The sequence below is a fragment of the Mytilus edulis genome, chromosome 7 (assembly GCF_963676685.1).
Source record: "Mytilus edulis chromosome 7, xbMytEdul2.2, whole genome shotgun sequence".
NCBI classification, from domain to species: Eukaryota; Metazoa; Mollusca; class Bivalvia; order Mytilida; family Mytilidae; genus Mytilus; species Mytilus edulis.
The window spans coordinates 67534472-67562067 of record NC_092350.1 but is presented as its reverse complement, the minus strand read 5'-3'; the positions used below and the strand labels follow the sequence as shown (position 1 = coordinate 67562067).

Sequence of the window (27596 nt, the reverse complement as noted above, 5' to 3'; positions counted from 1 at the left end):
TCTTTGTTTGAAAAGAAACAAGAAGGTATGTTTTGTACAAAGTTAATGTATACGAGCGTAAGAAACCGTGAAAAAACGCAAGATTCACAAACAAAATACAACAAAGTACATTTATTGCATTTATTTCATGCAATTTGCATTTACGTTTATTTTAATATCTTACCTTCAAATTTTATCACATAGACCGATTTATACTTGGAGCACGAAGATGATCACTTCTTATCGTCTATGTGGCTTATTGTGTGTCAAGCTGTCAAAACGCGATAAGCCCGTTGCGGAAACGCCGAATAATGCTGGTACTATTTTACATTGTGGTCATTAGACGTCACATTTGAAAATTTAAATGAAAGCAAGCCAATTTCATTACATAATATTATTTTTACCAGTGAGGAACGTATTTCAAACGGATCACATGTTAATTAAATAATAAAAAAAAACAATCTAAAGGTCAGGAGATGCAATTTGAACATTGCAATCGACCAGAGATGGACGAACGATACTAAAGGGATATTTAAACTCATTTGTCGAAAACCATGACATCAAAAAGAAATATGCCACCGTGTAAACAACAGGTTACAAAAAACACAATAGAAAACTACAGATTGAGCAACACCAACCTCGCAAAAAATGTTGGGATATCTCAGATGCTCCATATATGACAAATATGATTTGAAAAATCCAACTAAGTATTCAAGTTCTTTTCATATCTTTAAGTGGTCTGTATTTTAGATTCACTAAAGAAGATGTTTTGGATTCCGCTAATGAGACAGCTATCCAATTATATAGCCACAATTTAGAGGTCAAAACATAGATCGCAACAATAATACACTGAATTTCTCCCAAGTTTAAAAGTCTGAAAAAGATATAAACGACGTCAATTTTGTAGTTTGATGAGTAGTTCATTTAAGATTATTTGGTTTATTTAGAATTGAAATACTTTCTAAAATAAGATGATTAATAGTTAATTTAAATGATTTATACTATTAACGTTTAGACGCGTAATTTAAAAAAATGATTGTTTAAGAAAAAATTGCATCAATAATTTCGATTCTAAATAGGACAATTAAGGTAATTTCTATGTCCGATAAGTATAAGTGTAAAAGCGATTGTGTAGGCTCTTTCATGAACCTCCCTTTTTTGTTTGTAAAGAAGCAAACGACAAGCAATGTGATTTTTTAGAGGGAGACGTTTTGACAGTCAGCATGAACAGTTGTCGTATGTAGGTCAAATATGTCAATTTCGGAATGCAACACATTACAGTCATAATACATGAATTAGTAACATAATATGCACCATTTAAGAGTTTGAAAGTGTTTTAAAGCTATGGAAATATATTTAGTGCATGATAATTTGATAAAATTCATTCCTTCTGAAGAAGTCAATATACGCATGTGCAAACACACTCTATTGGATTAAGAGCATGGGATTGTTCACAAAGCGAAAGAAGCACGTCATATTAGAATTATCTTCAAGTAAAATATTTTCTGATTCTACTGTTTATTGCAACTTAAAAGTGATGTTGTACTAACTTGTACTCTTCGAATTTGGATCATGTAGTTATTTTCAAGAAAAGTAATGATTTTAGAGAAACATAAACTGAGATGGTGAAGTATAATCTATATTCACCGGAACATTTGCAGAAAGCCTATTTTTTTCGCTCACTATGTTATTCTTGCATATGCAACACGTCGCGTACTACATGTGGAGCAACTGGTAAAACCTTGAAAGCATACGTGTTGCTCTATTTTACGTTTTGAATATTGTGATTTGTATATAGTTGATTGTTTGAAGCACTCTTTTCATTTTATTTTGCAATTTATTTTATTCGTATGAGTTTGAATGTCTCTTTACTTTTTATCATCACTATTTTAAAATATGTCTTCGACGAATTTAACATAAGTTCTATACCAAACACAATAATGACCACAAGGCGAGCAACTTCCAATTTAGAACACCTGACTGTACCTCTGATTTAAGGTTATGTTCCTTAGTTCCAGGTGTAGTGTGATTTGGACTCTTTTTTCTGCTCGTCATATTTTCAATCGCGTTTTTTTTTTCATCCATTCGTTGTTTTTGTTTGATTCCTTAGTACGATCTATCCTGTTCAACCCACCATTGTTTCTTAGAATGTCCTGTACCTAGTCAGGAAAATGGCAATTGTTATCTTATAATTCGTTAAAGTATGTGTTGCATTGTCGTCTTTTTTTTATTGCACCTCATTGTTTCTGTTGTTTCGTTGTTTTCTTTTCATATTTGATGTGGTCCCTCAGTTCAAGTTTGTAGCCCGGATTTCTTTTCTCAATTGATGACTTTTGAACAGCGGTATACTACTGATGCCTTTATCCATTAAGAATGTAATGTATACTTCTTGGAATTGCATAAGGACGGGTTTTCGTTGACCGAAACACATTTTGCATTAATAAAATAACCATTTATATCACATGTTTTTGTCCCTTTGCATTGGTGTAATAATGTCACGGAAAGCACGTGTTGTCAAGACATACAACATAATTTTTGAATGCCTATCGATTGTTTCCAGCCAATTAAAGTTTGGTTTCTTATGAAGCATACATTTAAAAAAAAATCAGTCTGTAACAGAAAAAATATTGTATTTGTAAAACACTGCAATCTTTTATCGACAATGCACATTTATTCTCTATACTTACAGAAGTTGTCAAATGACCTTTATTTACACAACAATTCAACGATTAAAAAAAAAGTAAATTATGTGCATATTTAATAACAATGTTTGACAAAAGTACAAACATGTGTAAGATGATTACAAATCAATATATTTTTCTGATTATAAACATGTAAATTTCCAAAGCGACATGTAAAACAGCATAATTTAAATAAAAAAGTTACATCATTAGTGTACGAGGAAGAAATGTGTTGCTAAAGCATGTAAAGTTTCAAAAGACAATCAATAGCCGGAAAAAGTTAAAAAGTTTAGATGCCAGCTGTATGTTTTCATCATTCATTTGTTTTCAGTGAACAGTGAGTTGTTATTGTTTTGGTATGCATTTTACAGTTAATTGCAAAAGTATGCATTATTCGAAATACTAAGGATTTCCCTATCGCAGGCTTAGATCATCTTAATCGTATTTGGCACAACTTTTTATAATTTTGGGTCCTCAATGCTGTTCAACCTTTTAACTGCCTGGCTTTCTAACTTTTTGATCTGAGCGTCACTGATGAGTCTTATATAGCCGAAACGTCAAATGATAAGCCTGGTACCTTTGATAACTTTAACATGTTTAATTTGAATAAAAAAAAAGTGTTCTTGAAATCCAAAAAGGTTGATCGATCGTTGGAATGTAATTTTATACTTATATAATACAAAATGTAAATTTCAAATGTAATATTAATATCTACCAGACTTATACTTAGTACAATTCATGAATATGTTAAGATTATTTGCTGATATATCAATGATATAATTCATTTTTGAATTTAGATACCAAACATTGCCAAAATGACTCCTTTATAATTCAGTAAAATTCTTTAAAAAATACTGTTGATTTCAGCCGTTACTGGAGACTTCTGGACACCAAGGCAACAATTGGTTAACATTTTATGATGGTGAAAATTCTACTTTTGCTTATATTAATGGCATTGACCTTACAAGGTATTTATTTGATATTTCACGTTGCAATGATCCAACAAAGTATTTATTTGATATTTCACGTTGCAATGATCCAACAAGGTATTTATTTGATATTTTACGTTGCAATGATCCAACAAGGTCTTAATTTGATATTTCACGTTGCTGCAATTATTGTTATTTTTGCGTGTTCACCCACTTAGCTATTCGATTGTAGCCCTTCTATTTTATTGGTGGAGAAATATAAAATTACGAAGAAAACCACCGCTTCGACTTGAAAATTCTATTCCATTAGCAAGAGATGGAAAACTAAGCTTTTCTGTATGATTGAAAACATAAATCATATGAAAAACAAAAAGTTTGCTGTTAAACAGGTAGCCATGGATAATTTTCCAAATTCGAGAGTGCGCAATTTATCTGACAATTAACAAAATAAACAACATGAAATCATCGTAATTTATTTTTTTCTGAATATATTTCTCTTTTCAAGACGTCCATGGGCGTCGATATAATCGACACAGACGACATCATAACCGGAAAATAGGTAAGACACACTTATGTCCAGGAAAGTAGTAAAATTACATAAATTGTACTTATTTTACTAACTTCGATGCATACTTTGTCGACATTTTCAAAAGTAAAAATGGGATCATTGTCTTCCTCTGTCAACTTTGGAAGAGGAAAACTACTGGTACTCAAATTATAAATTACACTGACAAAACAAGCGTTGACGGAAAGACAAACAATAGTATAAAAAACACGATGCATACAAATAACTGTAAAACTGAGAAAGACATAGCTCTACAAAAACACATTATCATGTATATAGCAACTTCATGTATTTCCTTAAACTTGCAAAAATTCATCCATGTTGTTGTATAATCATCATAATGTAAATTATGTGACTTAGACGTTTATCACTGTTGATTGTAATGTACATTCGATTTCAAACATCCCTTCTAGTTATCAGATCCAATTACTAATAAACCTTGCCTCACTTTGATCCAAGATGAGTTCAAGTTAAACTTGACAACTATATTTGAAAAAATGAATGTTATGCTATGCTTTTCTAGATCGCATCAAGAAAAAAAAGTTGTTATGCTTAATGAGATGTATGTATTTATAAGTTTTATTGAATGCTGAGGATTTTCAAATTTTTGAAGATACCATATCTATTACTTTAATCACAATCAAAAATTATAGCAAATTATTTCACATTTATGTTAGAAATAATGAACGCTCTATTAATATTTCAGAAGTATTTTCCTGGGGCCCTTTTAATTGGTACAATTTTTTAAACTTTATACCGATACAATCATGAGATATTTTTTTAACCAAAAACTCTTATGCAGATGTTAACATGTTCACAGACTTAATTATTAATTAGACGACTGTACCGAGCTTGGATATTGTCTATTTTTGTAGTTGGTTGCAATAGACATTATTGTCATTTTGATATTGACATTGACCTTTGAATCTGCGTACTTGCACTATCGACGTCATACAACAACCCCTTTACCTTTATTGTGTCATCATTTTATTACGGGAACCTTTAAGATGTCAAATGTTGGCCGATATATAGTGATAGGGTGTATTTGATAGATTTGGTTGTTGGCTTTCTTTTGGGAATGTTTGTTTCTCAATTCGTAACTCTGATATGTTTTGGCTGTACGTTAATATATGTTTTTGATTGTGTTCCGTCCACCCCTTCTTTGGTTTTATTCAAACCATATGAAAATAAATTGAAGACTTTAGAAAATGTTCCATTCTACTTTATATGAGAATGATTTCTTTGAGTTAGGCAAACTATGCTTCAGTTTTTGTTTGAAACAAATAAGAATGAGCTTTCAAATAGTATGGAATTTTCTTTGAAAGAGGAACATTGTAATATGAAATTGTTACAATGTGAACGTCAGTATAAGATATTTGATGTTGTACTGGATCTCTAAAGCCTTAGTTTAGAATAATTGGTCAACCATGCATATGCAAATAAGAAATATAAAATGAGTTCCTTATGCATGTTATATTCGGAAATTTTATCATACCTTGAAAACACAATAAATAGTTTCAATATGTGTTTCGAAAAATTGAAGTTAGTTTTAACTTATATTTTTCAATGTTAATACTTAAACTTGGTCCACACTTTAAACAAAAAATGGAGATGAATCGATAAACTTTAACACCAAACTCATAATTGCACTTTAATCATGTTTATGTGTATTTTTATTATATATTTTAATTGTCGAGATTCAAACTTCAAAATAAAAAATTAAATTTTACATCCTTACATTGAAGTACTTATCTTAGACGCATGTGGTATGTATGTGCCTGAAAATGATATTGTTAACGAGCATTCTGCAGAAGAAGACAGCATTTATCGTTAGTAGTTATCAAAGGTACAAGGAATATAATTTAGTACGCCAGACGCGCGTTTCGTCGATATAAGACTCATTAGTGACGCTCATATCAAAATATTTATAAGCCAAACAAATACGAAGTTGAAGAGCATTGAGGATCCAAAATTCCAAAAAGTTGTGCCAAATACGGCAAAGGTCATCTATGCCTGGGATAAGAAAATCCTTAGTTTTTTCGAGAAATTGAAAGTTTTGTAAACAGGAAACTTATGAAAATGACCACATAATGGATATTAACGTCAACACCGTAAATCTTGCTTGGTTAGCTACATAAGATTTCAAGACTGTAGTTTCTATAACCTTATAACCCGGTAATGAGTCAGTAGGTCACATTTAGCGGAAGGAGAACGATTTTGGGATAACGTCAAATATTTTTGTAACCGTTATAATCTTTGAATAAATCAACTCAACTCGTGATTTCGTCAATAAATGTGTCCACAGAATGATTTAAACCATTAAAATTATCCCTACGAAAGGCCACATCACCATTTTTTTTAACGTCAAGATAACACTTTAAATATGCTATCAACGTAACGAATGTACAATCAATGTCAACTATTTAATAAATATACATATGATATCAAATACATTTGTAGCATATGATTATTTGCAGATAGTAAAACAACCCAATACGGCAGTTATAGACAAGGGAGAAAACACATGCCTAAAACAACCCAATATGGCAGCTACAGACAAGGGAAATATATCACGCATAAAACAACCCGATATGGCCGCTATACAGAAGGGAGATATATCAAGCATAAAACTTTCCAATATGGAAGCTATAGAAAAGGGAGATATAGCACGCATAAAACAACCCAATATGGCGAATATAGACAAGAAAGATATACCACGCCCGTTCCTGGAACGCCGCCTGGTGGTGGGGAAAATATTCGTTTACCGCTCAATCTATATCCATTCCTATATGATCTGGAACTACAACCTTTTATGTATGAAACAAATGCACAAGACTTCTATTTTATTGGGAAAGTTAGAATTGATATGGAATGCAAGCGGTCAACAAACGAAATAGTTCTACACAGCGATAAGCTCAACATTACGACAAGTTCTGTTATGATACGTCCAATGACACCTGGACAAAGTACAATTATTCCTACAATAGAATTTGATACAATCAAGCAGTTCCTGATTTTGAGAACAATTACACAATTAGTGAGCGGGTCGAAGTATTCTGTTTTTATTGAGTTCCGTGGACCTATAATTTCTGAACATACGGGACTTTTTCAAACCGCATACCAACGTAGAAATGACACAATGTAAGTAGAAATAATATATTGTTTTAACAGTATTGAATGCAAAATAAAAGTCGAAGATCGATAAAACCCAGACGGTTGGTTATAACATTTAAAATATATGACACTTTTGATTAAATTATATTTGGCTAATATTATTGCACAACAATCGCCACTATGAGAACAATATTTTTGACCCTACAATAGCCATGCTTATCGTTATCAGGATCGTTAATTAATTTTTCGTAGTACAATATCGAACTACAAGTAATAAAATGAAAGGTTTGTTTAAGTATTTTCAATATTAATAATTTACTGTTTTTATTATGTATTTTCAGTTATGTTGTCCAGACACATATGGCGCCATCACATGCAAGAGAAGTATTCCCGTGTTTTGACGAACCTGCAGTTAAGGCGAAGTTCAGTGTAACTCTCATCAGGAAAAATCAATTTATTTCATTGTCAAACATGAAAAAAATAAAATCCAGAGACTTGTAAGACATTTTCCTTTGATATTTCGTTAAAAAAACACGATATATGGTCACAATAGACAATCAAAGATATGTGACCTTCGAAAATAGATAATCAGTGTCGAGTTCAGAAAGTTATATAAGTAGGGTTCCAGGTCTTTAATGATTTTCTACAAATTGTGTGTGTGTGTGTGTGTGTGGGGGGGGGGGGGGGGGGGGGGGTCTGACTCACCTAAATCCGCCTGGTACAATGTCGATTCACACATGTATATACCACGTGATACGATAGATAGATAGATTACAGTTGTTTTATGGCTTCGTTTTTCTCAGTCTTTATTGTGTTTGCATTGACTTGTAGTTGTTGTTTTGCCATTTGCAAATTTTGACGTAATATGATCGTTATCACTTTGAATGAACCTTAGTTCAATGTATCGTCCACCTCTTTGTTTCCGACTTTAAACCCTCACTTAGTTTCTTTCCACCATATTTTAAGATAAAAAAAATCATTTGCATCCTCAGGAAAATTGAAATTATTTTTTCATTCACAAGTCTCCCCCTCCCCGTCTCCTTTAATGTGGTGGAAGGCCATTAGTCATTTCATTTTTTTTGGTGACTGATTTTATGGTGCAAAACTCATAATTCATAAAGGCAATCGTTGAATGTATTTGCTTACACTAGTTAAACGAATTTGATCTGAAACATTTTTATCCTTAAAGAATTAACAATAAATCATACAGTTTCATTCTGACAGTTCATATTAAGACTTATCATCTACGTAAAAATTGGTTTATACAATGAGCTTGGACATTATGAACCAAAACAACAGTAAACACCCAAAGTGTGTTTTTTGTGGCATTATAAAAATTTATGCTCTGAACTGAAATAGTTCCATATATTTTTTCTCAAACGATTTAAAAAAAAAATTAATACCGCTCTGTTTATTTTGTTCCAGATCCAACCAATGGGTTGCTGACTATTATGCAGCAACTCCGATGATGTCAACTCATTTATTAGCCTTTGTTGTTTGTGATTTCATATCTAGGGAAGTCTTAATTTCAAGCAATGTATTAGTAAGTATTTCTGTAATGTGTCAACACTCCTATAATGCAACCTAATTATCATTCAATTCTGCTGTTCACTTGCATGAATAATGATTAATATTTGCGTAAATCCAGATAACTGTGATGATGAATAAACTAACCACAGATACCGTGATTTTGTACGCAAGACAAGCGTTCCGTCTACAAAAGACTCATCAGTTGAGCTTGAATATAACAAAATTCAAAAGTCAAACTTAAAGAGCATCGAGGAACCGAAATTCTGATATTGCAGATAAAAGCTAGAGTAATGTATTCCTGGGGCAAACAGTCCTTAGTATTTCGAGTTATTAAAAGTTTTGTAAACAGTAAATTTTGATTTTAAGTTAAATGGCATCACGCTTTAAAAATAATTGTAACCACACAAAATATCAATAGTGATTCAAGTAAATACAGTTGAAATGTGCACTGGACTGGTGATATCCTGGTTGTATTAAGGTAGTATTCAACTTCCATTAAAGGATTGAAGTTTGAAATGTGACAATGTTATTCAGGTTGTGTATGACATTGATTGGTCATGGTTCCACAGTTGAATGCTGACATTCTTTCTTTTGCAATATCAAACGACTTTGCTAAACAAATGCGTATCCAATCTCAAATAACAGTCACCATAGAATATGCACGAATTTGGATTTCATCGAGGATGAATCTGAATGTCCGTCTGGTATCTTTTGCTCCTCTTTTATACATGAACGATATGAAATTGATTATTTTGACGCAAGTGAACCAAACTGACCGATAGTATTGATGACTTTATTTGAAATCTGGTTTAATAAAATTTTACCAAATGTGTAAAGCCCCACAAAAATCATATTCTAACGTATTGTATTTTACAAATAACCAATTATCTAAAAAAAAAATCGTTGATATAACAGAAAGATGTTATAACTTCAATATGAACATTAATAAAGTCAACAGTAGTATAACACTGAGAAGTGAGGGGACAAATATCAGAGGAGAACAACGACACAACAGAACCACTAAAATGCAACACACACAGAAACAAACTATGATATAACAATGGCTTGTTTCATGACTTGGTACAGAACATTTTAAGAAAAAAATTGTGGGTTAAACCTGATTTTGTGGTTACCAAAACCTCCTGCTTTAATGGCAATGTTAAATATAACATTTAAATGATAACATTAGATGACAGGACTACAATACAAATCAATGGGAGAATATACAGATCGGATCAACAAACAAAAATAGCTATCTAAAGGTACCAGGCTTATAATGTAATAGACCAGACGCGCGTTTCGTCTTCATAAGACTCACCAGTCACGCTCAGATCAAGAAATTGCAAAAGCCAAAACAAGTACAAAGTTGAGGAGCATGTAAACAAACCACAAAAGGAAAAAAATGGCACATCATTAAACATGTTAAAAATATGCTTAACAAGTATACTTTTACATCAGTTCAGAATTTGGACTCGTCCTGAAGCAATCGACCAAACAGGATACGTTTTAGACCTTGGTGGCAGAGTTCAGAATTTCTATGAGGAATATTTCAATTATCCATTTATGCTTCCCAAACAAGGTGAGAAAAGTATATATATATTAATCAATGAACGCTTCCGAAACACGATGTGAGGTACATGTATACGAATCTATTTCCGTTGCCGAAATAAGGTGAGAGGTACATGTACACGAATCTATTTCCGTTTCCGAAATAAGGTGAGAGGTACATGTACACGAATCTATTTCCGTTTCCGAAATAAGGTGAGAGGTACATGTATACGAATCCATTTCCGCCTCCGAAATATGGTGTGAGGTACATGTACACGAATTTATTTCCGCTTCAGAAATAAAGTGAGAGGCATATGTATAAAAATCAATATTTGCTTCCGATACAAGGTTCCACCTTAAACTTTACGTATCGATTGCCTCTTCCAAAACATAATGAAAGGTATGTGAATAAGAGTTAATTTCCACTTTCTAATCAAGAGGAAGGGTAGATGCATACTTGTCAATTACCGCTTCCTAGAAAAGATTCGAGGTAAAGTCAATTTCCGCTTTCTAAACAAGGTAAGATGTAAATGCAAACGAACATATTACTGTATACAAATAGACCCGAACACTTTGTTTGATATAAAAGACCAGCGTAAAAAAACAATAATATTGTTCACACATCGTTGTCAATATAACAGAATTTGATGCACTGTCATACAAGTGAAACTAGATTTAGTCCCTCATTGTCAACTTACGAAAATGCATGAACCAAGTAAAGAATATATTAACAATTGTTATCCATTCGTTTGTTTTGTCTGCGCTCTTTATTTTGACATTTGATTAGGGTTTTTCTCGAAGTTCCATATAATTATTATTTTACATTTTGTCTAAAGTCCGATGGAAAAAAAGCATTCAATATAGTCACCAAATTTTGATATATTTAGTGAGCGGACCATCATCTTTATAGCGGACCGTAAAGTTTAAGGATACTGCTAATTTCTTTTATTTCTTCCTCGGAAGAAACTGTAACACACATTAGGTTAATCAAACATAAGATGTTGTTTTTCTGGTTTGTATTTGTTGTGATTGTGTTTTGCGCACGTTATTTTGGTTTGCGAAAATGATTTTTCTCAAACGACAGGATTCGGTAGATTGGCACGTGTCGGGCATGTTTCATTTTATTTGCAGTATATTTTGCAGTGTATTCTTTATACTTTTCAAGATATAATAGGTGTCCCAGATTTTAAAGGTTCAATGGAAAATTGGGGACTGATAATCCAGAGAGAGGAGGCTATGTCGTTTACTCCTCAAGAAACAGCAGAAGGTTTTAAAGAGTATGTTACAATGATTTTATCGCGTGAGTTGGCACACGTGGTAAGTAGAAAATACACCTTTTCTTAAAGACATGATTAACTCATCTTTTATCTCAGTCGTTATCTCATTTAGATCACATCGTGGTGCATCATTGAAGAATAAGTTATCACTTATCAAGTATTGGTTAACATTATTGTTTTTTTTTTACATATTTATATCAAACGCTTTATTACCCGTATACATGATATAAAGAACACAAATGTTATAAAAAAAACTATAAATAAATGTAATGATAAAAAAAAAGTAGAGAAATTATGTTTTTCCTAAAATCCTTGACTCCTCTATATGTTTCTTTAAAGATTTAAAGAAATGCTTGAACAATGACCTACATAACGGTATCTGATATATAAACATTTTACAACTTCAGGTTTAATCGTATGAATATTTATTTTGCAAACTTGCATCTATAAAGATAGTCATTTCAAAAAGCATATAAACACTCATTGATTGAACGATCTAATATTATTTCGTTCATTTATAACTTAATATTTATTTTGTAGTGGTTTGGGAACTTAGTGTCACAGTCATGGTGGGACGATTTATGGCTCATTGAAGGATTTGCGAACTATATGGCCTTTGTTGCAATGAATTCCGTAGTACCAAGCTGGTTGCCGGTAAATATTTAATTTCAATGCAATATTAGAATGATATCGGTTCTTACTGTCATGCGTATTACGAGTTAAAGTTCATATATATTTATATACATATAGCATTTTTTTCTTTTTAATTAATTTTGATGAAACTAAAGATTATTGAATTGTAACTAACTTTTCTACAAAATAAGTATTTTTGTTCAAGATTTTTGAAATGATCATTCCAAGTAAGGCCATTTTACAACTACTTTCTTTGTTTTGGTGTTGTTGTACACTTAATAAGAACAAAAATTTAGTAAATTGTTGCGAAAAAAGTTGTTCTAGAAAAATACAACAGAAAAGCTCATTTAATGGAAAAACAAATGAATTATTGGTTTAACAGCTACTACATCTGAATATCTAACTGATTTATTGAGTATATAAAAGCAAGCCCGACTGACACTGAGAGGTCAAAATTTAAACAATAAACATGTATGCTCTTTAACTTTGTACTTGTTGGGCTTTATAACTATTTTGATCTGAGCGTCACTGATGAGTCTTACGAAGACGATACGCGCGTCTGTCGTATTAAATTATAATCCAGGTACCTTTGATAACAAGTATTTTCTTATTATCAGTTAACACAATTTGAAATGGGTTTATACAACGAATATCATTGTATTATTTCAACAGCAAGTCCACATCTGTACATAATATATAAGAGTAAACGTCAAGAAAAAAAACCAACCAATTTGGCCTTAATTTCTAGGTCATTTGGTTTATGGTGGAAAGTTATTGTATTTGCCATATCAAAACTTCTTACTGTAAGTTAGGAAATTATTGCGATGTTTTAATTATTTAATATGATTTAAACAGGATGTTTCTCAATATCGCAAAAATTAAAATCGCCTTTAAGTAATAAATGACAAAATTGCAACAATAAATGCATGCAATCATTTATAAATTTACAGTATTTGAAATATATTTCACCGTTTTTTCAAAATTTTATTCTTTTTACTATATTATGTATCCCCCCCCCCCCCCCCCTTAATTCACTATTCATAAACTCTATTTGGACACCATAATGTGAATAACATATCATTAATACAAATTCAACATCAAATATGAAAAATGGTATGATACCTGAGGAAATAATTTCCACTTATAATCATACTTGAAAACTTTAACATATCGTATCGTAATTTTTCTGTATTTAAGATCTTCAGTGCTCTTCATCGTGATACTCTGTTTTACCTTTTCAACTTTTTGTATTCGACCATCATTGATGAGTCTTTTTTTTTTAGGTAGAACGTTTGTCTGATGTACAATATTTTCATTCTGTTATATTAAACGAATTATTGATTTTGTTTACTCCTTCTCATTGAGTAACAGCTGCTCTATTAAAAAAATTAGTCCAAAAGAGTATATTTAGTTTGGACTGAAGTTAATATCATAAACAAATCAATGACGTCATTGACGTTGCCTAGTAAAATAGTAATTAACAGAGTATTGCAACTCTTTTAAACTCGGTGAGATTAAATGTAGATTAAATTGTCTAGTTTGAAGAACCAGTCATAAACTATAGTTAGTTTCTTGAAACCAGAATAATTGATGATAAAACGCATTTTTACCGACAAATACATATCCAAAGTTTTAAATAAGAATTTCATGTGCATTTGTTGAAACTATGCTATTTACAATTTGTAAAAGTTATATTCACTGTTATGTTAAATATTCAGAAATGTTTACGAATCCTATTTCTCTGTATTCATTTGTAGCTTGATGATTTTGTGATAAAGAATGTACAGAGGGCTTTAGCATTTGATGGTCTAATATCCTCACATCCGGTACACGTCCCTGTTTCTAATCCAGATGAACTAGATGAAAAATTTGACTCCATTTCCTTCCGGAAGGTACGTATGAAAATGAAGAATTGAAATGCGAAATGTGTTCTAGAGACAATAACACACATGACAGCAGAAACAGGCACAGGTCACCAGGTGTGCAATAGTCTTTGTAATTAAATACATGTAACTATCTATTAATCATGTTAAATCAAAAACAATTCTTCACCATGTGGTTTGAATATAAAGGTCTTAAACGTATGCTATGGTATAAGTCATAAACCCAGGCCTAACTCAGCATTGTTTTCCGACAATTAATACTATAGTCTTGATCTGTCATGAGCATGGTTCGTAGTAGCAATCCTTCACCTTAATAGATTTGAACTTTGACAGCCAAATTGTATGTTTGACATCTTCAATTATTACTAGCTTGCCAACATAGAGATTCGCATTAGTAAACGAGTTGAAAAAAACATCGTAATATGATTAGTTACGAAAAATAATCCTAAAAAAATTACAAAAAAAGATAAAATGTGAAAATTCATTTTACAAACACGACCCCCACATGACTTTAATTTGAAAATGAAGTAGACTAAGATTACAAATGAGTATATTCTTTCGAATTAGAGACATTGTTTCTCGATAAATTCAGGAATATAACATGTCGGTGTTCTTCAATTCCAGACATGTACTTTAATGAAGTTTCAACTGGTAGTTATCCAATCAGTGTAATCGATACAAAATAGTTATTATTTATATTAGTACATGTAGTAGTAACTCTTTGCATTATAATTTGTATTTATATAGAAATAATGTTGTGTCTCAGTGGTATATAATAATCTGCAAACTACATGTATAGACTAAAAAGAAACACATTTCAAAACTCTGTGTGTCAGACGAATCATGTTTACTGAATGTTTGATTTATTTGTAGGGTGGATCTATTTTAAGAATGTTGCAATTCATTTTGGGAGACGCAACATTCCAAAAAGGTCTACAGGTAAGACATAGCAAGATCTCTAGTAAACATATTTAAGTATGAAACGATCCTATTAATCTGAACGCGCTTTAAAAAAATCCGAAAAGCCTCATTTATTAATAATTAAATTGCATTTAATTTTTAACTATGTTTAAAGCCGCTTAAGAAATTGAAAATAAAACCTCATTTTCATTCTCATATTATAATTTATTGGGGGAAAAATTAAATTAGAAAGTTTAATGACAATAATACGTTACAAAAGCAAATCACTTAGAGGAACATCTATCGAGTTGTACATAAAGTTAGATACGACAAAATTATAAGATAATATGAACCTATCAACACTTTTGGCTATGGAGTGTAAAAGGGAATAGAATAATTAAACAGAAAAACATACAAAAGAAAACTCTCAAAAATATGTTTTGTCGGTATTATATTTGCTAATGTCAGTCATTTGCAATGAAATGAAAACAAAGATACCCCAACTCCTTATTTTATAATTGAACGCAGTCTGTATATCACATGCTTTTACTTTTGCAGCGATTGATTAGAGAGAGAGAATACGGTGTAATGGCCCATGACGATCTTTGGGCGGCTTTAAGAACAGTAAGTGCTACATTGTATTTAAGGATAGACTTTGATAAAACAAGAAAATATAGAATTTCAAATTGATTTTTTATTAGTCGTGAGAACATTTGTAAAGGAACAATATACGCTGAAAATATTGATAGGGTCCATGGAGCTGCTTTTTCGACATATTTAGGTTTTTTAAAGTGCGGAATAATGCTGACTTGACTTTTACCTTATATATGCATTATTGTTATTTTGGTAACAAACCGAAAAAAATAGAAATATTGAACAGGATTAAAAAGTGGTAATTAACTTTTTATGAGCTATTGAAGATATAATTATGTAAATGAGAAAAATGGTGGTATGGAGCAACACATTTGAACCTGTACCGTAGGGAAAATGCTTAAACCTGACATAGAGCATCATTAACTTACTGGATCATCTACATGTTGTTCACGTGGTTTCATAAAATCGTTTGAACACTTACCATGCTTACCTTTTAAACATTTAACTATTATTTATTATCCTAAATATCAATAGTCGTTTACTTCCTTATATTTTGCTTCAAATTGTCACTTGTCATTAAAGTCATGTTATGATAACAAAAGGTTCAATTTTAAACAAGTTATAATCCTTTAGTGTTTAATAATGTTATTGATATCGTACGAAGCACAATTTGTACCTATTGGATAGACCAATTTGATCAATCTGCAGAATTTACAGATTCAGATTAGCTAATAGCTTGTTCTTTGAATCATAATCTAACGTCGATTAAGACATTTTAGAGCGTTAATGTTTTTCCTCCCAATTTAGCAAAGTATAATTGATGGAAACAGTTATCAAAGATACAAGGAATATGAGCCACTTGATGTTAAAGGAATAATGGAAACTTGGACGTTGCAAATGAATTATCCAACAGTTTTCATGGAAAGAAAAGGATATGGCATGAGACTGAGTCAGTCCAGGTACCTTCTGGATAAAACTGCTACTGATCCTGGACAATATGCCTCACCGTTCGGGTAAGTGTCATCTATATCAATTATTTGGACGTGCAACAAAGTCTATGAAGGATAAAGCTGAACAACAACAATGTTTTGTCCTACACAGTATCTTATTTCCAATGGTAAAAATAACAGATCTACCGTTAATCTGGTCGCTCATTAGTTTAGCATATTTACATATCGTTTATATTCAGTGTTTTACATAAGATCGGATCTTTAATTATATTGCTCCTACATTGGGTTTGAGCATTTTATATCAGGTGTTATTGATTATGATAACACTCCATTTATCCATTTCTGCTAGATGGTTAAAACATTGAGTATCAAATGATCATCTTTAATCGACATATGTCTTTTCAAGGTATAAATGGGAAATACCTTTTACATTTACAACCCAAAATATTAAAGATTTTAACCAGAACAAGGCTGACATAATCTGGTTGAGAAAAGATGGGGCAGACGGTACGTTTACTATCTAAAGAACAATTTTTGTTTTGCTTTATTTTTAGTCAGAAGTTGTTGTGCTTAACTGAGCTTAAGTTTAAAATAATAAAAACTAAATAGTCTTGTCATTTATACATGGACGTACCATAGATGGTGTCCTAAAATGTTATGTGTATTTAATAACTCATCATAGATACCAGCATAACAAAAATATATTTTCGTCAAACGCGCTTTTCGTCTACAAAAGACTCATCAGTGACGCTTGAATCAAACAATGATACAAAGGCCAAATAAAGTACGAAGTTGAAGAGCATAGAGGACCAACATTCTTAAAGTTTTACAGCCAAGGTTATCTATTCCTGAGGTAGAAATGCCTTAGTATTTCAAAATGTCAAAGTTTTGTTTCAACAAATTGCATACGATATTAAGGACAGTTTAAACCAAAATACAATAGAATACTAGTAATTCGTTCACAATTAAATTCATAGATATATAAAGACAATCATGATCATATAGTTGCTTCTGTTCATCATAAGTATATGAACTTGTCGTGGTAATTTAATTTTGTTCTATTACATAGAGAATAAAACATGGCATAATCCGTATCACATGCCGTATCATCCCGAGATACCAATATTAGCCCGAGGATGAAATAGGTCGAGGGAGATACGGCATATGATATGGATTGATCCATACGCTCTACCATATATCTTCAAAGGAGAGTAGATAGGATTCTATCTTTTTTTTATACCATATATATGTTTCATATAAAATATAAAAGTGGTTTCGTCGGTATGTTGTGGGAGTGGTGTTACAAAGTGATATTTGATACATCAACTACTTTTACTATCAGTTTTCCTACCAAGAGTTAAATGTGGAAATAGCTGGTATATAGGAAATATAAGACAATATGGATTCTATAGAGTAAATTACCCAGAAGACAATTGGGTCAAACTAATAGATCAGCTAAAGACGGATCATACGGTACATAATCTTTATTTATAACTTAAGTTTATTGAGAATACTTTGATTTCCCGTGAGCTTCATTCGGTTTATACAAGTATATAGCGCTATATGCAGGTAGCTTTACATCTTTTTAGTTCCCTGCTTTTTAGATATGATTGTTTCTGATGAAATCAATCCAGACACACTCCGAATGCTATACATTTCTCATATTTATTTTCATTGTGAGTTTTGGAAAACGTAGATATTTGATTGAATTAAAATTTGATAGAGGATTCACAATGACAATACTGGTTGTGTGATGTACTAGTGTCCATGTGTGTAACAAGAATGAAACGAACGTTTCTGAACCAGGAGATTTCATTAGAAAACTTTTTGTTAATTATGTTTTAGTTTCAACATATTCAACTTACAGAGTAATCTAACAAGAATTTAAACGTTTTATATGTGGCACATGCAGATCGCTGTTTGTTTTTAATTTCGTTTTTTTTTAACCGGAAGTAGGAGCATAGGTTCTAATGTTTTGCATCAAAAGATCATTTTTTTTTTATTAAATTTAATACGACTGTCTATTAAACAGATTGTTTAATATCAATTGCTTTTTTACGTTTTGATTCGAGTGATGGCGGTTGACAATACCAAAAAATATACTTCTATACGTTTGTCGATTTTATTCTGAGACAGCAGGACAACATGTCTTCCTATGAAAACTGGTATGTTTTAATGTTATAGGTTATACATCCTGTAAATAGAGCTCAAATAATTAATGATGCATGGAGTCTGGCAAAGTAAGTACATGTAAATAGAGTTCAGATAATTAATGATGCATGGAGTCTGACAAAGTAAGTACATGTAACAGTAGCACACTTACTGGTGTGGGCTACATATAGATTAAGATTCATATAACAACAAATCAAAAATGGATTTTAATCACGTCTGTTAGCTGCACAACTCAGCTATGGAATATTCATCATTATCACAGGAATGAAGTCAAAGGTGGAGAGTAGATCCTACTACATCATCTTTTACATGCGAAAAACTGGGAATCATCATGACAGGTTAAATAGATATTGAATTTAAGGAAACATATGCATATTTTCTAAATTTTTAATATGATAGAGTTACCAAATCAAGCGTATCCAATGAGTTTTGAATAGAGAGTCGGTTAATTGTTTGGAAATAAATAAATGACTGTATCAATGATATTTCTTGATGATTTCTTACTTACGCGGCTGGTTATATTCTCCAGGAGGAAAACTCAACCAGTAGTGTATCCTTAAATAATACTGACTACAAAGAGCAATAAGCATATCAATAAAAACAGATTACCGAAACCTATTGGTGATATACTATAACTAAGAAGCTGCCGATATTATATAATCGCGAGCCAGGATAAGCCAGTGCAGCAAAACACCCATTAACCGCAAAAAAGGTATAACAAGTTTAATACCTCGATTAGAAACAAAAATCATTTAAAGTCTTCTTTTTTTTTTATCTCAAAGATGGTTATATGATTCTTTACAAAATAATTTTCTTTCAAGATCGGGTGACCTTAGCAAGAAAATAGCTCTCCAAACTCTTGAATACTTATCAATGGAAGATAGTTATTTCCCTTTTTATGCTGCCCTTACGGAAATTACGTACGTACGGAACATGCTAGAAAGAACAGACATATATGATGACTTAGTGGTAAGCTTTTTTCATTTCTTGTTTTTTATGTTTGTTTTAAAAGATATCATTTTCTTACAAATATATACATGAATATGTTGCTTTTTTTGTTTGGTTGTAAGTTTATATATCGCATGTTTGTTAATATTTCAATTAAACCTTGGTTAATGTATTCAAGATTGTTTCTTTGAACATAATGAACCTAATGTTCTTAATTTTTAGTTGTCCAACGTGTAATTACTGGACAATCATCCTGGTATTTTTTTTTGTAGACGGGATATTAACTTCGCTTGATGTTAGTGATTTTTATCGACCTTGACTGGCTTAAAAGCCCTCTTACAGTCGGTTTATAGTCACCTAACGTTCATCTGTTTTTGGCGGTTTATCATGTACAAACATTGGTCATCGTTGATAAAAAAAAACCTGTCTTATCAATATTTATTTGAATAAGTAATAAAAAATTTGCTGATTAAATCACATTATCTATAACATCTTTAGTTGTTGTTTAATTAGAGGATGTTGTCGAAGTAATGTTTGGAATGAGATTAGTTTTTTTTAAAGAAATTGATAATACTCTGAAAAGACCTTTGTGGTGCGGCTTCTCGCACAAAAAGACCCTTTTTACACAATAAGTTCTTTAAAAATATAGTTCTGCGCATACATTAAATAACACTATAGTATTGACACTTTTATTATATGGTAAATTGCTCTTCTAATCAGGACAAATGATAAAGCACAGACTAGTGTTAAAAAAATGTCTTATATGACTGCATAGGAATATTTTGTTACGTACTATGATTTTAATATTTCAATTTGATGCGTATGAGGGTTAACACTTCCCTATCACAAATGGCAGGTCTTGTCATCGTATGTTGTGGTCCTCACGTGGGACTTACGTGTCATTTAGGTTCTAGATATTAACACAACACTTTATCATGTTTATACCAAATCTTATATCCAATTCTAGCAAATATATGCATTATTTGTATTCATAAAAATTATCTTCCCTCGATGACATATACTTATTTATGTATTTTGAAAAAAAATAATTAGGAAATTCGCTAATACGTGTGAGCAGTGACTGTTTATTATGTAAATAAAGAATATTTTAAATGTTGACTTTTGGATTTTGCTCGATCATCTAACAGTCGAAAGCTTATGGAAAGAGAATGTCTTTAGTGATTTCAACCATTTTGTGGTCATTCGTGACAAAGGAGATTATTATAAAATGAAAATAAATGAACATTATTCAAACTAATTTGTACCATCAACGTGTCAAAATATGTCAATCATCTTCAACTTCGTCCTCAACTAAAATTGACCGTTGAGAAATTTGGATCCGCGTTTAGTGTTCATTTTTTGTAAGATAGATCTTAACTTCACTACCTTTTTACATTCCTGGTTTTTTTAATGTTAAGGCTAGAATGTTCCTGACGGTTAATCCCGACATGTGTTTAAGATGAACGGGAAAAAAATGTACTAAAAGTATATAATATAATTTTATAATGGAATAGGCGTTTCAAAAGATAGGCGACATAAACCAAAGGGATGAAACTTGAAACGAAAGACGTCCTTAAAACACACAACCATTCAGTATACAAAACAAACCATAGTAAATAAGAGACAAGGCAACACCACCCCACCAGCAGCTGAAGATCCTGTTTATCATATGACGTCATAAATGATTGTGTCAGTTGTTCCATTTGTGTTGTTTCATATGACAACTTCAAAGGGAAATGACTTTGATATCAAACTACTAAATCAGGATTTATGTTTTTATCTTGTTATGACTTTCGTTTAACAGTGATTTAATATATTTTCGTTGATCCGAATGTAGTTCATTCAGTTTTATTTAGATATCTGATTAAGTGGTATTATCAAATTCTGGGTAAAAAAGAAAAGTGTACATAGCTTTGAAATTCATCTTTTTGTGTATGCCCACAAAATCAAATATCCTAGTTATTCCACGCACAATAAGGATTCTACTGTAACTGAAAAAATAATGAATGCATGTCATACTGTATCTTTTTTGCTTTGTTTTAGGCATTCTTGAGTAAAACATTTTCCTCTCCATTGATAAAGCTTGGTTACAGTAATACTGGATCTGGACGTTTAGAAATGTAAGCAATACCATATAAAGTCAATAACATAAACAGTACCATCATGTCTGCACCAGATGCGTATTCAACAATCAATGGATCTTCAGCATTTTCCATGATGCTCGAGTTGCTAATGAAGCGAGATTGGTATGCTTGATATATTTGTTGGTGATTCATCATAACAACTTAGTCACTGTAGCGACAAAATACTAAACGGTGACAAGACACCTCTTAAGCATTTATTCTTACACTTGAAAATGGGGGGAAAAATCCAAGTCCCTTAACATTTTTTTTCAAAACAAAATTACTTGAATAGAAAGTCATCCCTATACTTAAATCTATCATTAACGTATATATACAACATATTTCAATCTTCCAAAATACTGTTTGAGTTACATAGTAATTTTTTAATGAGGGTATATTGTGAACTTGCGTATTTTCAAAAAAAATATTTCATAGACGACAATGTGGTGTGTGTTTTGCTTATTGTTAAAGTCCGTACGGTAAGCTCTCAATGTAAATGTTTCTTTATATTTGTGTCTGATGCAGAGCTGTCTAATATAATACCACCTCTTCTTTTTATCTATATATTATATATATTTAAAACTAACACATTATTTCTATTAAATAGGCTAAGTATTTTACTGAGATAAAACAAAAGTTTCTTCAAATCATTGTTTGGTATATTTGAACGCAAAAGTTTATTACATAACTAGTGGAAGCAACTTTGTATATATTGAAGATTACTTAGAGAATTGGTTTTAAGGGAGGCATGCAGATATGGAGATCAAAATTGTATAAACTTCTCCATTAACTCGTTCCAAAATCTGATGACCAGTCCCGGGAACACAAATCCGTAAGTATAAAGTAACGTTTAAGTTCACTGAATGAAAATAATTCCTTGCAAAATTGAGTGCAATAATTTCAAGAAAAAGACACGCGTTAACAAGAGCCAGCATGTATTTTTTTTCCTTTGATAACATATTTTGTTTTCCAGGATTGATGCTGAGTTCAGATCAATCGTATACTATACAGCAGTACAGTATGGAGGTGTGACGGAGTGGGAGTATGCTTATAGAGGATACACAACATCTAATAGTGGATCTGAAAGACTGCTCTTTCTATATTCCTGTGCTTATACTAGAAATGTCACCATTCTAAACAGGTTTGTGGGTTTGCTTTAGCTGATACACAACATTTAGTATTGAATCAGAAAGGCTGCTCTTTCTATATGATTGCTCGTACTAGTATTCTAGAATTATCACAATTGTAAACAGGTAAACGTCAAGTCGGAAGAAGAATCAAATGTTTTATCAAATTCTTGACTGCAATGTATTGTATGTACTCAATATATAATATATCTATGATATCTATAATCTAAACGTTTACAAATCCTTGATCAATACATTTTTTGAATATAAAAAAGATGTGGTTTGATTGCCAATTAGACAACTCTCCACAACAGACCAAATCACACAGAAATTAACAACTAAAGGACACAATATGACCTTTAACAATGAGCATAGTTCAAAGTGCATAATCGACAATATTAATGAAAGGACCCGACATTACAATTAAAAACATTTCAAACGAGAAAAATAACGGCCTTATTGATATACAAAAGATCAACAAAATACAAATATTTAACATAAAAACCAACGACAATCACTGAATTACAGGCTCCAGACTTGGGACAGGTGTATACGTACATAGTACATAATGTGGCGGGATGAATAATTGTAATGGTTTGTAGATTAAATGTGCTATTCTTTGAAAACGTGCAAATCACATTTCATGAACTAATCTTGTTGTACATCTCTTGGACAGGATAGTTTTATTACAAATAGTTATCAAAGGTACCAGGGTAACAATTTAGTACACCAGACACGCATTTCGTTTACATAACATATGGTGGTAGATAGAGTTTCTTTTTCCATATGTAATTTGAAAATACTAGAAAATAATAGGTCTAGATTTTTAATAAAATATGCAATTTTCGAGCTCACGTTGCATACAGTCACACTCGAAATCTTTTGTTTGGTGTTTCTTATACATCAATTCAAATAAAAGTCAAGTAGCTTAAACTTGCGGATGTTATTATAATGACTGTTATCATTTCGTAAACATGTTTCCTACTAATAAGCAGATAGTAAGATCACATGCTCGCTGACGGGTCTGGATGGGGTTGCCATTAGGTAAACATGATCCAGTCATGTGTTAGTCATTGCTAATGAACTAACCTATCTGCTAGTTAGCAGTGAGTTCGATCACGTACTTGCTGAAGTGTCTGGACGGGGTTCCTTCATTTATATATTTCTGTTTTTTCTCGACATTTTAATCTATTTTTTATTGTTTTTAATTAACTGTACATGTCTTTTTGTATTATTTATATTTTACCAGTGCTTTTTTCTCTCTTCCTAATTTCTTGTATTTTTGTGTGTAGGATTATTCCTTCATTCTAGTCTTTAAACCCCATTCAAACCATCTTGTGTGTGGTAGATATTCCAGGCCGTAAGTCGCATTGGGTATTTTTTTCAAGGGGAGGAGCTCTGGTTTTAGGGTCGTGTACACATGGTTATTCCAATTTTCGAACAACATGTGCAATTAATACATCACATTATGATAAAATAATATAGACAATACCTCAGAAAAAAAAAACCAACAACAACATAGCGTTAGTGGACAACCTCAAATCAGGTGTTCCGATTTGGTTTTTGTATATGAAAAACATCTGAATCGTACAATATGTGAGCAATGAAAATACATTTAACACATATTTTTACTTTCCACCAGTTTTCTGCAAAGGATCTTAACGGACGCTGTTCGCAAGCAGGATGGTGAAAGAATCCTGCGTTATGTTTCAAGGAATCCAATTGGTAACCCTCTAGTGTGGAATCTTATAACATCAAATTGGGATGTTTTAATAACCCGGTAAGTAAAAGTATTCTCTTGATTATTGAATCGCTTCTGTGAAGTTCTGTTTATAACATAAATTCTGGTGTTTCATTTAATTTAACAGATACATATACAAGGTCATTGTAATTGTAGTAAGCTGTTTCTGTTAATATAATAATACTTTATTGAAAGCGCTTTACACCCATATTGGCCAATAGCCTAAGACATTAAACATGATATACAGTTTACATATAAACAATGAAAATAAACAATGCAGACACGTTGTACTATAATCCTTGTTTTCTGCTTAAATCAATGTACATTTATAGACATAAACGATTCAAATAATATGAAGGACTTCCTGCCCTGAGTCTTAGTGACCTTTTCTTTTAAAAGGAGCCTAATTTATTAGTTTCCTGTTTTATTTCAGGAGTGATTATAATTTATCTATATCATTTAAGTTATTATGTTTATTTTCATTTTTTTTTTTTCTTAATTGTTTATTTATTTTACATATAAAAAGGAAATGAAACTCATCATCTAGCACATCACAGTGTTTACATAGTCTTAAATCTTTGGAATTGTCCTGTATCTACCAGTTTCTATTAATAAACAGTGGTCAATAATTCGAAATTTACAAATTAGTTGTCTATGTTCAAAACTTTGAGAAAGTAGGTAAGGTTCAAAGTTATAGTTGTTTAATTTTATTTTAAAAGTTGGAGTTAACTATTATCTTGTAAATTTATTTTTTTTGTATCATTATGTACATTTTCATAGGAGTTTTCTAAATTTTGTTTGTATATTAGCCTATTATTTTTATCCTGATCTTAGTAAATTATTATTATCTTTTTTTATTCTGAATACTGAAATGCAGATGTAAATGCTTGTACGGATACTATTAACGCCTGACTAACTTGTACGGATACTATTAACGCCTGACTAACTTGTACGGATACTATTAACGCCTGACTAACTTGTACGGATACTATTAACGCCTGACTAACTTGTTTTATATGACTAACGTCATTTGATTAAAATGTTGCAAAATAACACAAACCTTTGTGGGATGATGCAAAATTGTGCGTTATAATGTACACATTTTCATTTTTATAATTCCATATTTTGGTATATTCCATAATCAAGAACTATTTCGAATTAACTCTTGACATGCGACATTTTATTTAAAAAATAGTGATTGGGAAAGAAACAGTACGCACAGTAAACCTAAGTTTATGTAAATATAATTGGTTGAAATTTCCGAATAAGATTTGAATTATTTGACAATAACTCCAGAGGTTGTTAATTCCGTCTAGTTATGTAATGTTTTCGGGAGTTTGGGTGGCATTTTGATCTTCTAATTTTTTTCAAGGTTTTTTGTTTGAATTAAGCCAATATTACACAAATCAAATACAATCACTTACTTACATAACTATGAGAAAATTCCGATACATTACCACGATTTAATCTTTATTTCGTGGATACAGCTATAATTTTATCAATCTTCTATGTAATTTCGTTCTGCTCATTACATTTCACGCTGCCTTGTCTTTTGTACTTAATACAATTTGAAAACTGCACCTTTTCTGATGTACGTATTTTAAAAATCAAACTTTTTCTAAAGTGCGTATTTGACGATGACACTATTTATGAAATGTGTATTTTGATAGTAGCACTTTTTCTGAAGTGCTTTTTGTGACAATTGCCCTTTTTCTAAAATGCGTATTTTGACAATTGTCTATTCGTAAATGGCCGACTTGGAATGAGGATAATTCTGAACATCTTTAACTCTTTAACAGTGGCATCATCAAATCAGTGTGCAGCTCCGCTCTACACTTTGGTATATTCAAATGTTCAATTGTTTCGTTTCAGTTTTGTGTCAGTGAACTACCTGATAGCTGATGTTACAGCCAAGTTTAATACTGAAGCTGATATACAGTCGGTAAGACGATAAAGCAAGAGAAACAAAATATTAGATATGATATTTCAGGCCAGGCGTTTCCCCTTAGACATTTTTACCTACTATGTAGGCTTACTGAAGCAACGTTCCAACATATGACAAAAAGATTAAATTGACCGATAACGAACATTTATCGTAGAGGACCGCATATGTGATTCACAATCCAGTCCTCTTGTAACCGCAAACGTGAATCTTAATATCCTGATTTATTTCTATGCCTAGTCAATCAAGAAACATTAACACGATCTTTTGATGCTTCTAGAAAATAAGCAGTGGTATTGGGGAGTAGGATCAGATAGGATATTGAAATTATTAAAAATTGATATTGATTTAGAATAAACATACGGTAGGTCAATAAATATCTTTAAAAACATGTTTATATAACTAATGTGGCTTTGATATTCAAATTCTGTTTTCTATTCTACCTTTATTTTTTATATCTTTGTCATTATGTCTTCCCCTTATTTATTTAGCCCTCTTGTTTTCTAATAACATTCACATATTGATCTTTTGACAGATTCAAGCTTTTAAGGATAGTCAGCAAAATTTAGGCGCTTCAACAGCAGCATTGGATAGAGCAATTGAGACAACACGAGCTAATATCAAGTGGATGAATAGTAACTTCCAGGTTATAAAGGATTGGTTAAAAAATCTACCTTAGTTGGATAAACCACACACTTGTCTTTTCAAAATAATTACGCTGTCAATATGTTTGAATAAAATAAAAATAAAAAGAAGTTTTATACTGTTCCTAAATGAAAAACAAAAGTGTTCGACTGTAACATGAAATTGAGAGGTGTAAAAAATATCAACTTATTAGGTGGATGGGATTTTCTTGTTGAGAAATGGAAAGTTGACAGTTGGAAATTAAAGTATAAACGGTTGAAAAAGATAAAAAAAAAATATCTTTCTAAACAATCATTCTTATGTTGTCACTTAGTA

At 31.4% G+C, this 27596-nt stretch overlaps 1 protein-coding gene across 3 annotated transcripts; it reads left to right on the top strand.

Annotated features, from left to right (window-relative positions):
• The first annotated feature begins 7 nt into the window (after nucleotides 1-7).
• On the top strand, nucleotides 8-27391 carry LOC139482041 (aminopeptidase N-like). 3 transcript variants are annotated; one of them, XM_071265682.1, is made up of 23 exons: nucleotides 8-25; nucleotides 3528-3628; nucleotides 4095-4148; nucleotides 6632-7295; nucleotides 7610-7765; nucleotides 8694-8811; nucleotides 10257-10377; nucleotides 11512-11663; nucleotides 12164-12277; nucleotides 14014-14148; nucleotides 15013-15078; nucleotides 15598-15663; nucleotides 16441-16646; nucleotides 16990-17090; nucleotides 17926-18056; nucleotides 18768-18823; nucleotides 19577-19724; nucleotides 21747-21823; nucleotides 22545-22658; nucleotides 22800-22967; nucleotides 24596-24733; nucleotides 26567-26636; nucleotides 27172-27391. In XM_071265682.1, exons 2-23 carry the CDS (start codon nucleotides 3577-3579, stop codon nucleotides 27313-27315), a joined length of 3051 nt encoding a protein of 1016 aa, XP_071121783.1. In that variant the 5' UTR covers nucleotides 8-25; nucleotides 3528-3576; the 3' UTR covers nucleotides 27316-27391. The 3 variants fall into 3 exon arrangements, with proteins under 3 accessions (XP_071121783.1, XP_071121782.1, XP_071121784.1); XM_071265681.1 differs by lacking the exon at nucleotides 8-25 and adding an exon at nucleotides 2971-3016; XM_071265683.1 differs by lacking the exons at nucleotides 8-25; nucleotides 4095-4148.
• Nucleotides 27392-27596: the final 205 nt, after the last annotated feature.

Bases quoted from the DNA above. Each gene is read 5' to 3' on its own strand.
- LOC139482041 (XM_071265682.1), top strand. From the start codon at position 3,577: ATGATGGTGAAAATTCTACTTTTGCTTATATTAATGGCATTGACCTTA. The intron at 15,664-16,440 runs GTAAGTGCTACA...CTCCCAATTTAG, and splicing joins TTTGGGCGGCTTTAAGAACA to CAAAGTATAATTGATGGAAA. The intron at 18,057-18,767 runs GTACATAATCTT...TTAATGTTATAG, and splicing joins AGCTAAAGACGGATCATACG to GTTATACATCCTGTAAATAG.